General features: G+C 41.2%; 1 protein-coding gene across 3 annotated transcripts in view; it reads left to right on the plus strand.

The window, feature by feature from the left end:
- Nucleotides 1–6135: 6135 nt before the first annotated feature.
- Nucleotides 6136–16331, plus strand: part of HELZ (helicase with zinc finger) — an 86158-nt gene continuing 75962 nt past the window's right edge. For 2 of the 3 annotated variants that reach the window (XM_068151116.1, XM_068151117.1), the window contains exon 1: nucleotides 6136–6240. Coding sequence is in view for 1 of the 3 variants with exons in the window: in XM_068151118.1 (XP_068007219.1) it covers nucleotides 6234–6240 (7 nt within the window). In the remaining 2 variants the exon portion in view is untranslated. The remainder of the gene's footprint in view (nucleotides 6241–16331) is intronic. The other variant, XM_068151118.1, reaches the window with a different exon arrangement.

Here is a 16331-nt window from a genome sequence, read left to right on the forward strand (position 1 = left end):
TGTTCATGCTTCAGAATAATGTAAATTCTTGTGATTTGAGGCTATAGATATATTTTGAACTGAGAAATCTGCCTGAATCACTTCTGCTTGGTCTAAATCACTAACTCTCAGTTTGTTACGGTCTGTAGTGGCTACCACAGCATTTGTCCAGTTACCTAAGTACCTCCAAGTTGCTGCTTCCCACATCAGATGTGTTACATTCAGAGAACATGTCAAAACCAACGATTATTTGTTTCAACCTACTTGCAATGGAGGGAAGCTGTAGGCTTTTTCCCATGTCCCTGTTAAGGAAGTAAAATAGTCACACGAATGTGCAATAAGAATTAAGACAACTTTTATTGAATTTACTCTGGTTTGTAAATGATTTTTAATGCTAGTGGTAAGTAACTGCATAATTAGGTAAAGACTATAAATGATACATTGAGGTGTCTATAAACCCTATCTCTTTAAAAGCACACTGAACTTCATTCAAAGTAACACTTAGGACGGGTAATTATCATATGAATACTCAGCAAGTGAGGAAACTTCAGAGCGATTTTGAGTGAGGGCAGTCTCAAGGGACAGGAAAAGATGGAAGCTTTGAAGCAGTGATTTACATTTGAATTGCAGGCTTTAGACACAGCTAAAGGGAAACTTAGGAATGTGATTTTGGAAGCAAGTGATTTTAGCAAGCCATACTCACCTAGCTCAGTGCATTTAAGCAACAGAAAAACTTGAAGGGTAAGGGAGAAAGAGAATGAGACTGTTTAGAATGTGGAAAGTGCTTATCATCTAACTTCCTAAACTGTTGTAATCCCAACTGTAGGAGTTGTGTAAAATCTTGTCACAGCTGTGTCAGAACGGGATGTACTGGTCTTTGTGAGGGTAGCCTTTAGGAGCATCAGCAAAGCTGGCTGCTACTAGGATAATGGGCTTCACTTTTGACCCTGTCAGTCGACAGTCCAGGTATCTGTAGAAACTTAGAAGGATTATGAAGGCTCACTCTCATGGTCTACATTCATACCGAAGATCCACAACAATTAAGCTTTTTGTCTTTAGGTTTGAAATAGATTTTTCTTCTCACTGAGTTCACTTGCACCACCTTCTTGGTGTGACAGCATACCGCCCAAGACAAACTCCCACTTTAACTCTATCCTCAGAGTGAGATACACTTTTTGTGTACCTAATACTTGGTGCCAACAATCCCTCTGGGTTTGCCTCCTCACACAGCACAGAGTTAAAAGAGGAGTTTTAAAACAAAATTGTACATTAGGCTGTGCAGTAGTCCCACATGAGTGGAAAAGAATCCATTATATAGCCTGGAGATTTTGTTTGTTTGTTTGTTTTACTGGCACACTACTATTACTGAAAATGAAAGGAGTGTATCTGGAGTCTCTCTGGAGAAGGTTGCTAGGAACAAGGATAAGCTGTAAACTTTGGGTGCTAGTTCATCTCAAGAATGAAGATATGTGTCAGATATAACTCCTCCATGAACAATCTAAAGGTCAACAACACAAAGGCATGCTGACTTCTTAAAACAACAAAACACCCTGAGACTGAAGATCTTTGATCCTGACAAAAACTATCACTCCTCTGACCTTTGTAGTTCCTATCTCCTCAATGTACCCTCAACATCCCATTATTGCTGTTTTTTCTCAAAGCTCTCCTTTTGTGGATCAAAGGAAACAGAAATAAGAATTGGTTTGAACATTACTTGCTCTGAAATTTTACGTGTGAAGAGTCCATGCTGAAGAAATGTTATCCTTGGGTAATTAGGAAGTAAGATTAAAGTTGAGATCATCTGCTTGTTAGAGGACTCTGGAAGAATTCCAGGGGAATTTTCATGCTGGAAAATCAAAACTTGCTACTCTTCAGCCTAATAATAATTCATTAATGGCTGTCTAGAACAATTTGCTTTATTGTTTAGTAAGATTAAGACTACTGTTGCTATCTAACCTCAGGTCTAACACTGACTTGTTTGTGACAGAGGGTAAACCACTTCTGTTAGTTTCCCATGATAGCTGCTTCCAAGGGAGTTAAAAAATTTGTAAGGGCCCCGTGTGCTAAGACAATAAAAACACTCTGCTATTACTACAATCAGTCTGGAGCTTCTATTGAGAAAGGCTTCCTAGTGTCCTGTTTCTCAGAGGTGAAAAATATTCAAGATGCCTACTGGGCTGCCAGGATGCCGAGTCAGGGAGGCAGTCTGGTGCTGAATATATTCTATTGCGTGCTTATTACTTTTCCATGTTAATTGTAATGGGTTTTCTTATATTCTGAAGTTAAACATCATGAGTGGGACTGGTTGAAAATCGGGTTTTCTGTATTGGAATTCAAGAAATGCTAGTTTCCAGAAAGAGGAGTGAACTTTACCATAGAATGGGAATTGATTTTCTCAATTTCCTGTGAAAGCAAAAGTCTGAGGAAAAAAAAGCAGTTGTGTAAGTTTGAAACCATTCAAACAGTTCTGTTTTGAAAATGTAGAAACCAAGCTATAGCTGTGATTCCAAGTGTGCAGCCAGGCGAGCCAGGACTCAAGGCTTTTTGGCTACTAGCTCTGCATTAGCCCTGGAGCAGTTGAGGGTTTGAGTTCCCAACTCTTCCAGAATCTGTGCCACACCTTTCAGAGCTCTGCTCAGATCTGAGCTCCATGGCAGGAAGCCTAGCAGCCCCAAGTGGCCCCAATTTTTCAAACTCCTGATTTTTGGCAAGGAGCCCAAGATTCTCCAAGGACCTGGGCATGGCTCCTAGCTTTAGAGAATAGAGAGAAGCCCTGTGAACAGTCATCATTTACCAAATCCTGATTTAAAGAGAGAGAAACTGGATGTGTTAGTGCATTCTGTGCAGTTATGGTCCCTGGGAGGTTGGGCTTTTTAAATTTCCAGCAGGAAATTGCAATTTTCAGATATGAAAAGATTTTGAAATCTTAAAAAATGTAGAAGTGGAATTGAATTTGGTAACGCTGCGTTCACTGGGAGATTTGTTGTTGCTGTTCATTTTACCATTATAACAAGCTTCTAGAAAAATCACTGTTAGGCTTTTGAGGATCTGAGTCCTGTCAAGTCTCATGATGCTGAGCAGAGATTAATTGGTTTTGTTCCTATCTCATGCCTTCCCACTGTGCCTTTAGCATTCATACCTTTGAAACACATACCGTTGCTTTTCTTCTGCTCCTAGACTCCACGTGATCACCTGCTCCTGGTCTTCTTGGGCAGAAGAAACAATGTTCTGCAACCAGTCAAAACCCACATGCTTCAGTAGAAGCCTAGTAATGTGAGCTCTCCTCTTGTCATGGAGTCCCATTAGCCATCATAGCACATGGGCATTCCAGGAATTCAGGAAGTCTGGATAGTTGTGGAAATGCAAGGCAACTGTTTCTGTGGCTAGCTCAATGCCAAGTGAAGACCTGGCTTTTCAACTTGGCCTGTAGAGTTGTGATTGATGTGATCGATTGCAGAGGTCAGAAGTCAAAATTGCTGCTTCCACTGGGGTAATGCACATCAAGGAGGTAGAGAAAGAGGCATCTCATAGCGTCCTTCCCAAAGCAGCAACTACTATTATAAACTTATTTTCTTAAATTATGCTTTAATATTTTATTTAAACAGCTCAATAAAAGCCACAAGAAATCTGTTCTCCCCCATGCAGTGCTTAGCCAGTTGCCAGTGGCACACTCTGCCTTCTGAACTGTAACCATAGAAGTAGCTCTGAAATAAAAGTTTAGTTCTATGAAGGCCCTTTGTATATGGAGTATCATTTTAGGCCAGTTGCTGTATGATTTGCACTTTGAGCAGAATTTCCAAGGTTAATGAGTGCCTGGAGCCCAGATTTGGTTTTGGACCAACAGTCCTCAACTTTCTATCTGGCAAAAAAGGCTATGAAAGAGCTTGGAGGGTGCACCAGATGGAAATACTGAAATCATTCAAATCCTGCAGGCTTGGTGGCAATGCTTGAACAAAGTAATGCCTGCAGCCAACCCCACCTCAGAGGTGTCACGCTGTTAAGTGGCATGGCCACTTACAATTTCTGCAATACAATTAACCAGGCTGCAAGATAGAGTAAAACCTACTTCATATGGGGGTGTAGGAGATTTAATTTAAGGAAGACCATAAAAAGCAGTGGGTGTAAGGGCACAGCCTCCAGATTGTGTTTTATACACACCACCTCTTCTGAGAGGGGGGATTCCCCGCTGCCATGGTCTTCACCAGCCCCTGTCTGGACTGGCAACTGGCAGAGTTGCCACCTTTTTACAACAGTCTTTGCCTTTCAGTAGTTTCAGTCTAGTAACTTCAAAACAACAAATAAATAGCAATAAAGATGGCTAATTCTTCCTCATGTAACTCAGCTAGCCACAGCATTTTTTTAAACTAGCACAGTATAAAGAAACACCATCAGAACAAATGGACTCAAAAGTTAATGACGGCAAATTTGTCTCACTCCAGACTTAACTCCAAAGGATAGATGCATATTTTTTAGATATGCACACACACATAAAACTCATTCTGTTTTCCACTTTTAAAAAAAAATTATTTTAAAGAAAAAAATATTGCATTTTCTATGAGAAAAACTGACCAGGAACACAAAAGCTCACTAGGAAGCAAACACAACCAACCTCCAAAAGAAAAGGACTATTTCCACTTACATAATAAAGTTAGTTATATCCTATACTATCCTAGTTAGATCCTATGCTTATCTCCTTTGTCCAATTCACCAGAATGCCCAGTTCCTTGCAGAGTGCTCATGGAAGAGTCAGAGCACACTCTTTAGGCTCACTGGGGATGGTCTCTGAGGCGGGGAGCTGGGGACCCACAGCAACGTCCTAGAGCAGGCTTCATGAAAAAGCTTTTGTCCTCTCGAAATGGCGTCTCCTGGGATGAGGCTGGGACCAACCACACTCCCTTCTGGCAGGGCACTGAAACAGTTAACTACACTCCCAACCCTTTTTATAAAGCTGAATTAAGAAGTGGACTGGTTTAAGTCTAGGGCTGCAAATGTAAAGACTTTCTTTATTTCCTTCTGCATTTACATATTTTGCAAGGAGCTTTCCTTTCTCTTTAGAAGTGCAATACTGATGAATATTGAAAATATTCTTGGGCACAAGTATCTTCTTGCAGTGGCAATGCATCAGAGGCTTGGCTGGTGGTTATTCTTTGAAGAGTTAGGAGGCATGAAACATAAATTTAAATACAAATGTATTTAGGAAAATCCAATACTAAAATGATCTGGATCTTAAAATTATTATATATATATATTTTTTTTTTCTTTTAATGGAATCTTGTTTGGTTGATAAACTTATATTAAGATCCTGAAGTAAGCTGCTTTCTCCCCGTTTTCTCATCCACTTTGCCCTGAAGCAGGGTGGCTTATGCAGAGCAAAGGAGACCCATCCACGGCCGCCTCGACAAAACCAGTTCACAAAACAAGGTAGTAAGAATCCCTTGCCAAACATTCCGAAAATACAAGAGAGCAGGGGAAATCACTCCGTGAAAATAAAACTGTTATGTAAAGCAGTTTCATGTGCCGCCAGACACGCGTTACCAACAGTCCTTCAGCAGAATCAGACGGGCTCTAAAAGCGATGGAGGAGATAGTCCATGGCCTGGCTGCAGCCTTCCCACACGCCCCAGGCCGGCCCACTTTCTTTCTGGGCAGTTAACTTTACGAAACAACCCAGCAAAACAAACCCACAACAGTAAAATAACCACGAGAAAGCCCCAACGTTTTCAGCACCGGTGGACTTTGTCTCGCAGCTTACCGAGCGGGACCTTCCCCTACGCGTGTGCGCATCTCCTGTCCCGCGTTCAGGAGGCCGCGGTCTGCCCTCTGCGGGCAGCGCTCCGGCCGGCCCCGCCACCGCCCCTGGGCTCGGCAGTGGCTGTGTGCGCGTAGAGGCGGTGACACGAGTCCCAGGGGAGGGGAGGGGGCGAAAAAAAAAAAAAAAGAAAGAAAGAAAGAAAGAAAACAACCCCCGAGGCTGCCGCTTCCCGGCTCAAGCGGCGCAGCAAAGCCCCCTCACGCAGAGCTGTGGGCTGGAAGCCCGTGGCTGCCCTCTGCCAGCTTCCCCAGACGGGGCCGCGGCTCCGGGTCCCGGTCTCAATTCCGATCCTGATCCCGGTCCCGGTCCCAGTGCCCGTCCCATCCGTAGCTCCCCTCCGCCTTCACCCGCTGGCCGCCGGGCCGGGAGGAGGGCGGGGGAGGGCTTTCCCACAATGCTTTGTGGGGACGTTGACAAGTGGATCCAAGATGGCGTAGAAAGTAATGACAGGTAAGTCAGGACTTCCCCATTCGCCCTCCGCGGGGGCCGAGGGCGGCTGGGGCTGGCTGGCGAGAGCTTCGGAGAGGCCTCGGAGGATTCTCGGTGCCCCGCAGCCGGCCCAGCGGCCGAGCGAGGGCTGCCGGCCGGGCCGGAGGCTAAGCGGTGCCGGCTGGAGAGGGCCCTGTGTCTGCGGAGGGGCCTGCAGCGGCAACCGCTCGGGGGCTGTTTACGGGCAGGCTCGGCCGGAGCCCCGGGGGCTGCCGCGCTTTTCTGGGGCCCTGCAGTCGCCGGCGGGCCGGCCAGGGCGGCTCTACGCCCGGAGTAGCGGGGGCAGCGACAAGGCCAGCCCGGAGAGCCGGAGGTGCCTTGCACAACCCCGGCTTACCCCGGCTTCGGGGGTGCACCGTCTGGGAGGAATGTGGGGGGATGTGGAGAGGTGGGAGGCAGCTTTGTTTTTGTACCGGGCGGGGCGGGAGGGAACGGCTAGCGACAGCCAGGAAATAACAATAATAAAACACGAGTTAAAAAAAAAAAAAAAAAAAAAAAGGGGGGGGGGGGGGAAGGGTTAGATAGGCTTTAGTTGAAAGACGGAAAAATAAATTGGAAGAATTTAACAGCTATTGTAAAATTAACCCTTGGAGCAATGGAAAAATCGGCAGATGAGCTTTAATTTTTGTTTTCTGCAAGAGGCTTTGCCAGGGCCAGGTGGTTAGAAGTTGGGAGGTCTAACACAGATCCTGAGATCACATCTTATAGGAAGCAACTATTGTGAAACTGAAAATAGGAGAGTTTATAGTGAAAGTTGCCGTACGGTCCTCTCAACATATATATCTATATCTATATATCTATATCTATATATCTATATATATATTTAGGGCAAATTCGAGGTAGGGGAAGGATAGTTGATTCTTCTGGGGTGGGTCGTGTCCTTTTCTTAATTTCCAGATGAGTGAAGTTGATTATCTTCAATGCATTGTTAGTTGAACTGTTGCAGTTTGATCATAATAACATCATTAAACATATAATTGGTGGAAATGAAGAAGTAACTACAGGGAAACAGTTGCAAACTTGCTTTCCAATTAATGACAAGATGAGTAAGAAGTAACAAGGTAATAGGATTTCTGCATTGTCAGAGGTATAGCAAGCTTGTGATGAAGTTTAAAACAACATAATGTATTTTAGTTCTCCTTGAAGAAGTAAAATAATTCAGTTGTAAGACACAAAAATGTCCTAAAAACAAATATCCTCATTGATAGACTGAATGTATCATAGGATGGTTTGAATTGTTGGGGGTCTCCTAATGTTGTTTGCAGTAAATAGTGTGACTGAAACAAGGCAAAGGACTAAGCATTTCTCCTTCTCTTTATTTATATTAAAAAAAGACACATTCCTTTGTAAAAAGGACAAAAATCCCAAACAACTTGGGAGTGATATTTGGCAAACTTGAATTATTTTCCAAGAGAGATTACTAGGACAGGAAGGTTTTAAATTCACTTTTTTCAGTGCTGTTGAGCCCTATCCACCTGCAAATGAAAACTTTTTTTTTTTTTTTTTTAATTAATGGGGAAGCTTGTTTGGTTGGGATGGTTTGGAAATCCTGGGCAGCTTCCTTGTCCTCTGGAGCGAGGAGCTGGTTTTGAATGTGCAGCTGGAACTTAGATGAGGGGAAAGTGTATGAGTGACCACCAGGTTCTCTTCCCCTCCTCGACTTGCAAACCAAGGGATTCTCTGTTGGATGAATCAGACTTTGGTAGGCTTAGCTCTTCCAGCACAGAAATTGTGAGTGGGAAAGCTTTTTTTTTCCTGTTGAACCTTAATTAGCAGAAGAGTTTTTCTTTACTAAGTGAAGAAACATTTTATGTGTTATTACTGATAAAATTGAGTTCTCTTTGTAATTTGTTACAAAAGCAGAAATTACTTTTTTTTCCTTTTCCTTTTTCCCTAGCTGAAATTGTGTTTCTATTATCATTCCTCACCTCTGTGAATTTTTTTTTACTGAAGAAACATACAGTGTGTATTTCTGCTCCTTTAATTCATAGGAACGTGGTGCCTTTTTTAAGTGAGCCAGGTGAATTTTCCTATGAAAGAGGCTTATTAAAGTGATTACTTTAGGACTTGAAAGGTTGTAATAGCTGAGTTTGTTTTCTTTATTTGTTTGTTCATTTGGGTTTTTTTTTACCTTTTTAGGGATTGTTTTTTTGTCTCTCCCCCACAGACTAAAAATTACAGGGAGATGTGGGAACAGGACCTTAATCTGTAGTTTGTCCCAGCTCTGTTCCTTGATGTGTCATGGAGGATCTGTTCCCTTTGAAATCTCATTCGTTTCAGAGAAGTTGCTCTCAGCCTTTGGGATCTATATTAATAGATCTGGTTGCAGGAGAAGGGACATTGTTTGGAGAGAACTTCTACTGAAAGGGTAGATCCATGGAGGAATTCCTATCTCAAAAAATGTGAGAAACAATGCCTAGAAGGTTTTAAGAGGTAATATTTCCTAGTGGATGTGGTACAGGTAGATCTGGACAACCTGATAAAAATAATTCCACCAGTTTGTTTCCTTTTGAAAGAATTTAAAATAGGAAGAGTGGATTTTACCAACTTGTAGAGTCTCAAGGCCTGTGGGTGAAGGAGCTAGGCAACATTATTACTAATGTTTTCCAATTCTCTTAATTTCATGGTCTGATGAAATATTTTCCTCCATTGTTGACAATTATTTTTGTAACTAAAATCCCCTTTGCAATTATAACTAGATATTCTTTCTGACTTTGAGTGTGGGTTTTTTAATTTCATTTTTATTGCTTACTACCATCTTGCATTTGCTGCTGCACTTCATTCTTGGTTTCATTTTAGTAATGGCATAAGCAATTGCTGGAGCAATTCAGATCATTAGTTGAAAGCCGTTGAATCTTTCACCTCGCTGGCATTCCCTCCTGAGGTCAGTGGTACCTATGTCGGTTTGGTAGCAGGAGTGAAATCTAAATTATCAAAGTCTTTAGTAGTAATTTAAATCCTGTCCCCTGTGGACAGCCTGGTTAACTAGGGAAAGCCTTGGGAGCTGGCTTTGGAGAATGAGAAAGAAGGATGGTGTCATTCTGCTCTAGCTTAGGGACAGAATAGTTGGACAGCTGGCACTCCCCCCGCCGCCTTGGGGATCAGTAGACCAAGAATCCTCGTAAACGGGAATCCTGTCCTTATGTTTTTCCTAGCGTTGTTAAAGGCTGCTTCCTGGAAGCAGATCCTTGATGTTCCTCATTGTGCAAGGGCACTAGTGGTTCATCATGGGGGAGAAAATAGCAAACCCTGTAGTCCTGAGCCTCCTTACTGCTCGTGTGTGGCAACCCTTTAATCAGTTCTCACTTCTTTTCTTGCGATCCTAAGGCAAGCTCCCATTGCCACTACATGCTATAGGCGTCTGTCCTCTTTAAATGGAACTATTATTTATGGGTTAGATTATCAGAACAAACAAGACCTTCCTTTTTTTGTTCTTGTTCTTTTTTTGTTCTTGCTATTTCTTCTGTGGCCTCTGGCAGTAGTCAGCCCTTGTGTTTATGTATATCAGTGAGATATTTAAAGACACTGTGCTTTATATGTTTGATTTCTCACTCCCTTTGGTAAACTTTTCTGTGGTTATCATTCTATTTTCAGCAGGGAAGAAAAGAGAGAGAATATTGGAAAAGAGAGACTGCTTTTCCTGACGTTTGCACACAGTGTTGGTAGGGAATAACAAAAAAGAATGAATCTTGGTCTTCTGGATGTTGTGACTGGGAAAGTAAACACTTGTTTTTTCCTAGTGTTTATTTGGAGAAGGAGGAAGAAAATAACTACACTTTATAGACAGTGAAATTAGGAGTCTGCGAGGCCAGACCACTCCACAGAAACAGGCCAGCTTCTGATGATGATTTTATTATAGTGCTATTGATATGTAGCTCAAGTTCCTTACTCAAAACCAATCTTGCTTACTGAGCTTTCATCTTCTCTTCTCACAAATGTTTGCAACATGAGGCTTCAACCAGAAGCAATCACTCATGCCTGAGAAACACAGAAAAGGGAGTATTACTGTAGGGGAAGTGCCTCAGAATTTAAGCAGGGAAATTGTAATTACCCATGGATGAGAATATGCTTTTTCTGTTCCATTTCCATTGCTCTACCAGCTGAAGTTAAAGGACACTTAATATGGCTATAACATGATGTCCAAATATTTCTCTACCATTTTATATGCAAATTCATTGTCATGAATGTAATAGAATTGCACTGGTTATTTACCCAGTCTTTTCTCAGAGTCCTCCAAAATACCAAGTTGCAGACTTATGACAGGAAAGGAGATAAGAAGTCGTAGATTACAATCTTTTTTCCTCTCTAAATGTAGTTTTGCTACACCAAGAGGTTCCATTTTATGACTAAAAAGTTTTAAGTGATTACTGTGACCCTGTCCTAGCTCTGAATGAGTAAAAACTACCAAATTCTCTGAGTGGCGTGGGGTCTTCATCAGATGTTAAAAGGCTAATGCTTTAGCAAGCAGGTAATTTAGTATTAGCACTGAACTGTTCACCTGCTGAGTTGGTAACAAAGTTTTTGCAAGTGATTTTTATGTAAAAAGATGTTTTGGAGGTGTTAGTGTAATGTATTGTGTGATTTGTTTCTCTTAATTTCAGTAAGTACCACTTGGATGAGGAATGGTGTGACCAAGGTGGATGTTCTTAATCTTTGGTTTAGATGTGGTTTAGGGGAATTACATGTCATGACCTCTTGTGTTGGTAAGCAGCAGGAAGGCTGATGGTTCTCTGAGCTGTAGTGACTAAACATTGGAAGAAAAAGAGCAGTAGAATTATTTTAGGTATGAAATTTTGAATGTCAGAGTGGCAGGAAGTGAAGGGTAGCAGTGTGAGCAGTGTGTGGATTTGTCTGAGCTGGTTTGTGGTAGGTAGGGTGAGTTAATAAGAAATGATCTTTCAGTCTGTGAGTTTCACAGCCTTTTCTTTTTTTTTTTTTCATAGTTATTTGTAACCAAAATACTGTATTCATCTAAACACTAAAAAATTCATTGTTTAAATACATGTAGAAGATCTTTCAGTGCCCTTCAGCCCCCATGGCAAAAGGGAAATAGATTAACACCACAAGAGCTGGTTTTGAGACTCTCGGTTGTTAGTAATGCGGCACGAGTGTTTAATTTGCTGGAAAATATTTAGTGGTTCAGGAAACCAAGAAAGTAGCAAATCTTTGTGGATGTAATAAATGGAGAATGCCGCAAATGAAAAGCATAGTGGTTTTGGCAGCATATAAAAATAATGTTTTTTTCCTCATATCTTACAGTAAGTGTGAAATCCTTTGTAAGTGAAGATTTCATTTTATTCTGGGATAATTGTGGGGGGACAAGGACAGGCAGTGTGCTTCTGTTCCCAAGTAATGTTCCTTTGCTGCTCTCAACTAAATCCTCCATCAGCTGGCTGGGATTCCCAAATACAGTTGACCAGCCATGATAGCTTGCTTGTGTCTGCTCCTCTGCCATCTCAGGAGTCAGGATTTGTTGGGCTTTTCTTGTTGCCTACACAGGGAGGTCATTAAGGGGAATGTTTTCTAGCATACCTCTGGATCAGCGCTAGCACGGTGTTGTTGCTGAGCTCTGTGGGTATTTTATGGCAGTGATGTTTTTGATTATAGATGTTTGTGCTATGGTTTTGAGGTAACTGTGCTCTGGCCATATCTTAAGACACTCACACGTTTGGAATGGTGCAGGACCTTTGTTTTGTCATGTGAATTGACTGATACTACTTGGCTGTAGCTTTGTTTATATTTGTTTGGCTAGGCCAGACACTGCTTTTCTTCTCCCAAAGTTTTGTCAGAACTATGCTGTTAACCACAGCAAGATTGTTACTCATTCTTGCTGATGTCTCCACTTTGAGTGGGGTTTGAAATACGTGACTGAATCTTTAATGTTCATTTCAGAAGGAATGAGCAAAGTGAATGCCATTGGGAAACTTGTGGTGTTTTGGATACAAATTATGGTGCTGCCTGTAGGGTTTGCTGCATGAGGAGAACGTGAGAATCCATATTCTGCTCTCAGGTCTAAAAATTGAACCTGTTGGTAGTATCATGTTTGTGTATTTGAAGACAGGAATCAGAGATGTTGTAAAAACATTATCTGGGTGCAGAAGGGTTAATATTAAAATAGAGAGCTAGAAGAAAACTCCCCAAGCCAGGCTTAGTTATATTATGCCAAACTAGTTGAAGCACAGCTGTGTAAAACTGAATTTCAAAGGTTATTTACAATAAAGATATCCATATTTAGTGGTGGAGGTTAGTTACTGCTTTGAACTTTCAAAATAGCACACAAAAATATCATAGGCAGTTACATAATAGGTATGGTTTTGGGAAAGATGTGTTTGGAGTATCTGTGGGTGGCACGATTGTGTTATTAAATCTGTTATGTTAGGACCCTTTGTGGTAAGTGCTGTATAAATGGGTAACAAAACCCCTCAGTCACAGTGTTACTCACTGCAACAATTAAGTTCATTCTAATGCTGCATTGAAGACTTGGGTACTTTGAAAGAAAATTTTCCTCTTCTGTGTCATAACTCTGTCTTGTTTATAGAAACAGTTTGTTAACTGGGCACTCTGTGTGATATAACTGATATTCAGCAGGAAGATTTTTTACATTCTTTTGTGTCTTGAAGGGGTTGAAAGAGTTATGCATATTTTGCATCTCAGACAATTAACTTGGGGCTTTCTTTTATGCAGCTGTAAAACTGTAGCCCATTTGCACCGGTGGTCAGAGTTGTGTCCTTCAGGTATATCTCTTAGTAATATAAGAGGTGTGCTGCTTTGCATTACTGGGACATGTCAAGATTGGAGAAAGTTCTGTGAAATGAAAAGTTGACATTTGAGGACAGGCTATCCCAGCAGCCCTACAATATCCCTGTTAAGCAGAGACTACATGGGTTGACTCACTGAGCTTTGGAGTTTCAATGGGGTTTTCCAAACGGGATATTCTATGAGAAACAATGTCCTAATTTAAAAAACTACTTTTATTGCTGAAATCCAAATGCAGTTGTATTGGAGGAAGCTGCAAATTGAACACAAGGCTGAAACTTAGGAACTGCTAATTTTGATTGTGTCTCAGAGACTGATTGAAGTGTGCTGAAGTGTTCTTTGAAGACTGCTTGTGTGAGTGGCAGGTTCAGTCAGCATCATGGAAAACTTTGTGACTTGTGTTGTCTTTAAACTTAGGAAATACATTTGTAAATATCCTGATCTGTACTTTGTCGAAATGATGCTTGGGGATCTTCTTTGACCCCCCTTTGCATTCCCTGGGAACACAGTTTTGTACTTGCCTGGCGCTTTGAAAATCAGGTGAGAAATGTGTAGTCAAATCTGTCATACAGCAGGTATTTCTCACAAAGGTCTTTTAGCAATATCTTGTGACTCAGCAGAGAAGAATATTGGTAATTGCATGCCTGTGTAAGTCTTTAGGATTAATGGTGTTCACTCTTTGGGGGGTTGAGATTATTACTAAACACTGTAATGTGAAGTGTGGAGAGACACTCAGGAGCAAGGCCATGTTCTGTTACTCACGTGGTTCAAAGAGAGGTTCTGCCACAAATAGTTCATAGTTTTGAAAGTTGTGGATTGTTACATATTAAACCAGCTTTTAGAACATGAATACTGTATTCTGCAACATGTGTTTGAGTTTGAGACTTGCAGGTTGGTGCAGCTCCACGGAGAGCTGGCTGGTCCTGCAGTGCTGATTTTTCCCTTTGTTTTTCTCTGGCAAATTTCATTAAGAGAAGCAAAGATTAAATTACTTTTCTAATGCATTTTTTTAAAGTAAGTAATTGGTGATGTTGTTATGGGGATAAAATGGTAACCATGGGACAACATTTCAATTAAAATGCCCTCATCTTGGCTAGGAGTGAGAAACTCTACTCTCAAAAAGCAGTAAGAACACACAGGTATACGGAATTACAAACTGCCTCAGTTAGCTGGGGATTATGAAAGATTGTTTACGTGAGGCTTTTCTCTGAAGGAGCCAAAAGAACTTTAGGTGGGGCAGAAGCACCACCTATTATTATGTTACCTGATGCTTACTATGACATACTCCTCATTTCAGTTGGTTATTACTTGCCAAATTTTAATTATTTAGGCTGAAATTTCCCATGGTAGGTGTCTAGTGCAGGCTGACTTTTTGGGTTCTGTGCATGGAGTGAAGGGTTCTCCTGACCCAATTCAATGTAAAAATAAGGCAAAAAAAATATTCTTATGTTCACAGTAAAGTAGAAAACATTTCTAATGACCTGTAGTGTTGCTATGTAAAAAGTGGAGCTGAGTTATAATATGATGTTCCTGCCAAGGATGTACTTGTTATGAACCCTCTGCAAATCTGCTCAGCGTTGGTCAAATTAGCATTTAGTGCAGATCTAAAAGATCATCCCCACAGTGACTAAATTTGAGCATGAGCTAGGTGGGATTTCTGTACAATTTGAAGGCTAGGGCTTCTGCATTCCTCCCTGGTATGATTTGGGGGGGGAGGGGGGGAAGAGCACAGAGAATTGCCCTTTTGTGCCTCTCATACCCACTCCCTCTTTCTTACCACTTCTACCTTCACGCAGCACACACAAAGCAGTGACTGCATTTAAACACAAGGTGCAAACATGCAGCTTTTTGCAGAATATGTCGAACAAATGTGGCTGAACATAGTGATTGAGACAGAAAAATGTTAGTGTTAGGAAGAAACAGAAGAAAGGCTGTACTGTGTGAGTACATTTAATGTATTTCCTAATGCTAATACAGTCGGTTATTGGAATACAGTGTCACTATTTGCATAAATTACTGCTTCAGACGTGGAGTAGGGAATAACAAAAAAAAATATTCACATCTAAGCCCCATCTTTGCTACGCTTAATTTTCTGTATTTCTAATGAAGCTCCCAGGTTGTGATGTGGAGAAATGCTGAATGTTCCTAAGTCCCTCTGCAAACACTGGGTATTCTACTTTTATTGTATAAAGGTTTGTATTATACAGGGCAGAGCATAATGGGGAGAAATCACTTGTAGATGTCTTAATCTGACTATAAAAAATTTACATTAAAGCCAAAGGTTTCTGTGTTTTAATGGTTTAGTTATTTGTAAAATGGAAATAGTGTCATAAGGAGAAAAATATTTTCTTAATGTTTGTGAGTTGCTCAGTCATGGTGTTTAGGTATTATTGAAAAGTTAATGAAAACATTAAAATGCAGTCTTGAGAAGCAGATTTGAGTAGCAGGCAGTAAATAAGGCCTTGAGTCCTCTACTGACATATGTCTGTTAAGCAGGCAACCTCTCCTCTGCCTGCTCATTCCTCCAGGTAGCCCTTGGAAAATATGGTTCGTGACTAACACAGTTACAGGCAATATCACAGTGCAGGTACCCAGGAGGGCCAACGTCAGCTTGTGCAGATACTTTTGTTGTTATGTAACCTTGAATATCAAACTTTGCAACCTAATATTTGTAGTATGATTTTTAATGACTTCAGTAAGTGTATATTTTTGATTTGTGTAACTAGGAATCTTGTATCTGTCAGTTATGGGTGGCTTTCAGACAAAGCAAAGAGATGGCAGGTAGATGCGCTTTGACTTTCCATCTCTTTTGCTTAGTTTGATCAAGGTAAGTGATGTTTTCAGATAGCTGTGTGAAAGGATCTTTTTAAAGGCAGATGATGAAGATATTAGGGATACTTGTGTGGTGGTTGGGGTGATTACAAGTGCTGTGAGCTATTGAGCTATTCTCAGATTTTGAGCCAGAGATGGGCAGTTTGTTCACATGTGAATGTTGCTGCCAATGGCTATGTAGTCTTTTCTGCTACTATTTCCACATTCAAGAGAGGTTAGTAAAGGTAGCGAAGTATTAATAATCTGGCTCCTTGCTGCCTGTGATGTATGCGAAGTGGTTTAAAGAACACGGAGATCCAGATGTGGAAGGCATTTGCTCTTAATCTCAATTGCTGCTATATTTTTGTTACTGTCATTATATGAATGGTAAACCACCCACAGGCACTTCTTCCTTTCTCAGTAAACGTGGATGTGTTCCTTCTATACATTAAGTCTGCAGGATTAGACTCAAAGCACTGTTTATA

The sequence above is a fragment of the Melanerpes formicivorus genome, unplaced genomic scaffold, assembly GCF_026170545.1.
Source record: "Melanerpes formicivorus ecotype bairdi unplaced genomic scaffold, bMelFor1.0.p_v2 SCAF_21, whole genome shotgun sequence".
Classification (NCBI taxonomy): domain Eukaryota; kingdom Metazoa; phylum Chordata; class Aves; order Piciformes; family Picidae; genus Melanerpes; species Melanerpes formicivorus.